Source organism: Amphimedon queenslandica, unplaced genomic scaffold (genome assembly GCF_000090795.2).
Source record: "Amphimedon queenslandica unplaced genomic scaffold, v1.1 AMPQUscaffold_12606, whole genome shotgun sequence".
In the NCBI taxonomy this organism is placed as follows: domain Eukaryota; kingdom Metazoa; phylum Porifera; class Demospongiae; order Haplosclerida; family Niphatidae; genus Amphimedon; species Amphimedon queenslandica.
The window spans coordinates 15,440-20,135 of record NW_003547158.1 but is presented as its reverse complement, the minus strand read 5'-3'; the positions used below and the strand labels follow the sequence as shown (position 1 = coordinate 20,135).

General features: G+C 32.5%; 1 protein-coding gene across 2 annotated transcripts; it reads left to right on the top strand.

Annotated features, from left to right (window-relative positions):
- Positions 1-295: 295 nt before the first annotated feature.
- On the top strand, positions 296-4,483 carry LOC109587334 (midasin-like). Of its 2 annotated transcripts, none has more exons than XM_020003576.1 (20): positions 296-369; positions 575-698; positions 756-977; positions 1,120-1,320; positions 1,392-1,478; positions 1,523-1,564; positions 1,683-1,749; positions 1,803-1,855; positions 1,904-2,020; positions 2,176-2,361; positions 2,524-2,715; positions 2,758-2,823; positions 2,993-3,108; positions 3,164-3,338; positions 3,389-3,462; positions 3,543-3,657; positions 3,705-3,830; positions 3,907-3,984; positions 4,058-4,096; positions 4,153-4,483. In XM_020003576.1, exons 1-20 carry the CDS (start codon positions 362-364, stop codon positions 4,288-4,290), a joined length of 2,226 nt encoding a protein of 741 aa, XP_019859135.1. In that variant the 5' UTR covers positions 296-361; the 3' UTR covers positions 4,291-4,483. The 2 variants fall into 2 exon arrangements, with proteins under 2 accessions (XP_019859135.1, XP_019859134.1); XM_020003575.1 differs by lacking the exon at positions 296-369 and adding an exon at positions 488-528.
- Positions 4,484-4,696: the final 213 nt, after the last annotated feature.

The window sequence follows — 4,696 nt, the reverse complement described above, 5'->3', positions numbered from 1 at the left end:
TGTGAAAGGATCCCATTTAATGATTTAAACAGTCAATAAATTTACCCTATTTTGTCTCTATTTTTGTGTACACTTTCACCCAATAATAAGGTTGATATTATTTAATAAGTTTATTCCTGCTGTAAAAGCAGCAACCGAGGTATTTACATATAGTTATCATTATTATTTTTTCAATATTGCTATAGCTATCAAAATTGTTATAGCTACAGTATCATTATTATTATTAATTTCATGCATTTAATTTCATTATTATTATATACTCTGTAGATGGCTTAATTTTAAACTAAACAGCACCAAGCATAAACAATAAATCCTCTGTACAGTACTACATCTATTTACAATTGCTGTCCTGTGCAGAGAAATGAGAAAGTAATTGTGTAGAATACAAATTACTGTACAGCACTATAGACCCAATTAACACACCCTCCTAATTATTGCACCTTTACATGGCTTCAATACTTTTAAAATTCTATTCCTATCTAAACAATATACATGTGTTTATTTTATGTTAATTAGGTCTTTTGTAAGGTACATTGGCATAATTATATACACTTGACATGTCTTCTAATTATAGTGAATCTGAGGATGATACCGCTGAGAAAGAATTTGGAGCAGTTGGAGATAAAGAGGAAAAGAAAGAAGAAGAAGGACTGGACAGGAACATGTGGGCACCTGAGGAAGATGAAGAAGAAAATAAGGTCAACACCATATTACTATAATATGTGTCACTTATTAGTGTCCTTTATGTAATGTAGGAGGAACTTAATAAAGAGTCTGGTGGTGGAACGTCTGAGGATAACGAAACCCACCTTGCTGCGAAAGACTCAGATTCAAAGAAAAGAGACAAAGAGGAGAATGAAGGAGAGAAGGAAGGAGAGAGAGAAGAGGAAGGAAGAGAGGATAATGATGAGGAACTTATCAATGATCAAGATGATTATTTTACAGCCGGGAATGATGCTCAGCAAGGAAATGAACAAGTAATTAGAGAGAATGGTGTTATAAAATTACGAATCAAGCCTGATTTAACTTTTATTTTAAAATGTATGTAAAAAGGCATGACAATAATTTGAAGAATTGTTATGACTACAATTAACTATACTTTTTAATTATTTTCCTTAGGAAGAGACAGAGGGAGATGGGGTACAAGAGGATTTTGGTGACATTAATCTTGACTCGGGTAGTGATATGGAGGAGGGTAATGAAGACGGTGAAGGAGAAGAAGAAATGGAAACTTGTAAGGAAAGTGAGTTCTCTGACGGTGAAGAAAAGGATGACAATAACAATGGCGACACAGAAGAAATGAGCAAAGAAGATGAAGAGGTACAAGAGTTACAGAATAGTATAAATATTTTTCTTCTTTCTCTCTCTATGTCTTCCATTTTTCTTTTTAGTGTTTAGAAATGGATGCTGATGGTATGACGTATACTTCTGATGACAAAATTTATGGAGTTCCTCAGTCTCAAATCGCACCCACTGAAGTAATGTTGATTAACAATGTAATACTTGATGTAACTTTATTTAGGAACAAAGGCAATCTAATACAGAGCCTGATGGCTCTCAGAAAGTAAAGAGATTTATGTAGTACTTATACAATTATAACGATAATTATTTATACCTAAAAAAAACTTAATGTTTAGCTTATTCTTTATTGTGTTTGTTTATAAACTATTATTGATGTTTAGGAAGAAGTCCAATCTTCATTAGATGCACTAGAAACAGATGGGACTGCTGATGATACTAATACTACTAGTTAGGGATTATTATAATGACAGTATTATTGTTTTATGTGTCTTTTTTATTAGCATCTAATCAAGGCAATATCTCTCAAATGAAAGGACCCAATAGAAATAGAAAGGTAATAAGATAAAAGGATTATAATTTTATTAATGGCAATCATTATTAGGAGTTGCAGAGATTAAGACAGAAGAACACATCACATAGTAAAGCTGATCCTGACAATATACCACCTGCTAAGAAACAAAAGATAATGGAAGGAGAGGAGAGACCTAATGAACAAAAGGTAGGAGTACTGAAATACAATACCAATACTATTGAGCATGTGGCCTGATGTATGTATTGTTGCTATTACAGAATAATTTGTAAATTAGCCTCTGTAATATATATAGTTTAAAATTAAATTTTTAATCAGTTTTTATTTTATGATCTGTTTTATAGGACACAAGTTCCAATCAGACAGATACAGACCTGTACCAGCATGTAACTGAGACCCAGTCCAGTGATGCTGCTGCTTGGGATACACTTAATGGAGTTGATGGTAGCAATGGACAACAACCAATAGGAGAGGATGAGGAGGGAGAGGATGGGAATGAAGAGAAAGGAACACTACCTACCAACGATGAAGTAATTAGTCATTGTAGTTGTTTACTCTAAAGTATCTTGTGTATGTTATCATTAATTGTTGCTCTTGTTGACTATTATTACCATTATTGTTCTTGTTTATTATGATTATGATTATTATTATTATTATTATTATTATTATTACCGTATTTTTATTATTATTAGGTATTAACATCACAAGAGTGTACCATCAAAGATAATAATATTGAGAAAGAAGCAGTCCTACAATATGATGATAGCATGGAGTCTAAAGAAGAAGAAGAAGAGAAGAACAGAAAAGATCAAGAGAGAGAGCTACCAACTGACAGCTACTTCAATACATCTAATGTAGGAATGGAATGGATACCTGGACAATTGGTTAGTAGGTTATGCATTGAGTAGATAGTGATTGCATAGTAGGACGAATCCAAATTGAGATTAATAGTACAAGAAACTGATGTTCAAAGACTTGAGCAATCCTCACGGGTAAAAGAATGAGAGAATTAATAGTAGCATAACAGGGCATAGTGCTCATAGCTTCTTGACAACTTGCTCAAAAATGAAGCCTAAGCCCTGTACTGTATAGTACAGGGTATTTCTGCAAAATTTGTGTGAAACCCAGAATAATAATTTATGTATCTTTTGTCTCCTTAAGTCACAAGAGAATGCTCAATTGTGGCTGCAGTATGAATCAATGATGTCCAGTTTGTCTCATTCATTATGTGAAGAATTAAGGCTCATACTTCAACCAACAGAAACATCCCAGCTAAAGTATGTGGTTATTACTTGTAAAATTATGTTATTATTTACACACATTCACTCTCAGAGGTGACTTTAGAAGTGGAAAGAGGCTCAATCTAAGAAGAATAATTCCATATATTGCCAGCAACTTTCAAAATGATAGGATTTGGTTGAAAAGAGTAAAACCGAACAAGAGAAATTACCAGATTCTAATAGCAGTCGATGATTCCTCAAGCATGAAAGTTAATGATTGTGATAAGGTACAGCTGTACATTTAATTAATAAAATAAACAATAAACATTAATTTTAGATGACATGTGAATCACTTGCTCTAATAAGCTCTGCATTACAAAAGTTAGATAGTGGGCAGTTGGCTGTGTGCAGGTAAGAATTAAGAAGATTATATGACTAGGCAAAACTAATAGTACTGTAGTTCACAAGTTATTCGTCATTCTCTTGTATAGCTTTGGTGAAGATGTTCAAGTTCTTCATTCATTTGAACAACCTTTACTAACAGCTAATGGTGGGCACATACTGCAACATTTAACATTCAATCAATCTACCACTAATTTTGTTAAAGTATATTCAACTAATTGTACCACGGACCCTTATTATTATCATTATAGTTGCTTAATTGTGCTGTGAGCTTATTTGGTCAAGCTTTATTAACACAACATAAAGTATCTGTTGGCATTAGTCAATTGATGGTAGTACTGTCTGATGGAAGAGGAGTATTTGGACATGGAACTCCAGTCAGCAAATAACATTATTTTAATATGCTTATCTTTTCTTTCTCTTTTCTCAATTTCTCTTTTTCTCTTAATACAGCCTGTTATGTCTAATATCTGCCAGTTAACAGAGATGGGAGTTTTTGTTGTATTTGTGATCATTGATGGATTAGGAGAGGTTAGAGTTTTATCTCAATCAGAATTCTATGTTTCTTTTACACACACACACACACACATGCTCTTTCCTTTAGAATTCAATTGTTGATATTAAAACAATAGCAAAGAGAGAAGTAAGAATATACTCTTTTTTATACATAGGATTTCATACATTCTTTCTTTTGCATAGCCTCTTGTCATAAAGTCATACTTGGAAACTTTCCCTTTTCCCTATTACATTGTACTAAGAGAGATATCAGCTCTACCTTCAGTGCTAGCCCAGTCACTGAGACAATGGTTTGAATTAGTGACTGCATCAAATAATTGAAGAGGTTTTGTAATTTTATTTATTTATCTTTATTTTAACAAATCTAATGACTTTAAATTATTGTAATAAGTAATGATTATAATAATTTCATTTTCCTGTGATTGTTTTGAGATGCTTCCCAAACAAAAATGTTATTCTTTCTGTGTGATTTTTATCATCTCTGTAATTGTATAAAAGAATAAAGTTCCATGCACTTCTTTGTTCATTACTGTCTCCAGACGGTTGTGTCTTATGATTATTGTCTAGCTTTCATACCTTTATTACTGGCATAATGCCTTTATTGTTATTGGTAAGTTCTGTTGTAAACATATTTGTGTTTTTAAATAACTCTTTGTAGTCAATTGTGTCCTTATTACTGGTCACCACTCAGTCACAGGAGATGAGTGTGTATTATGTCACGGCTACT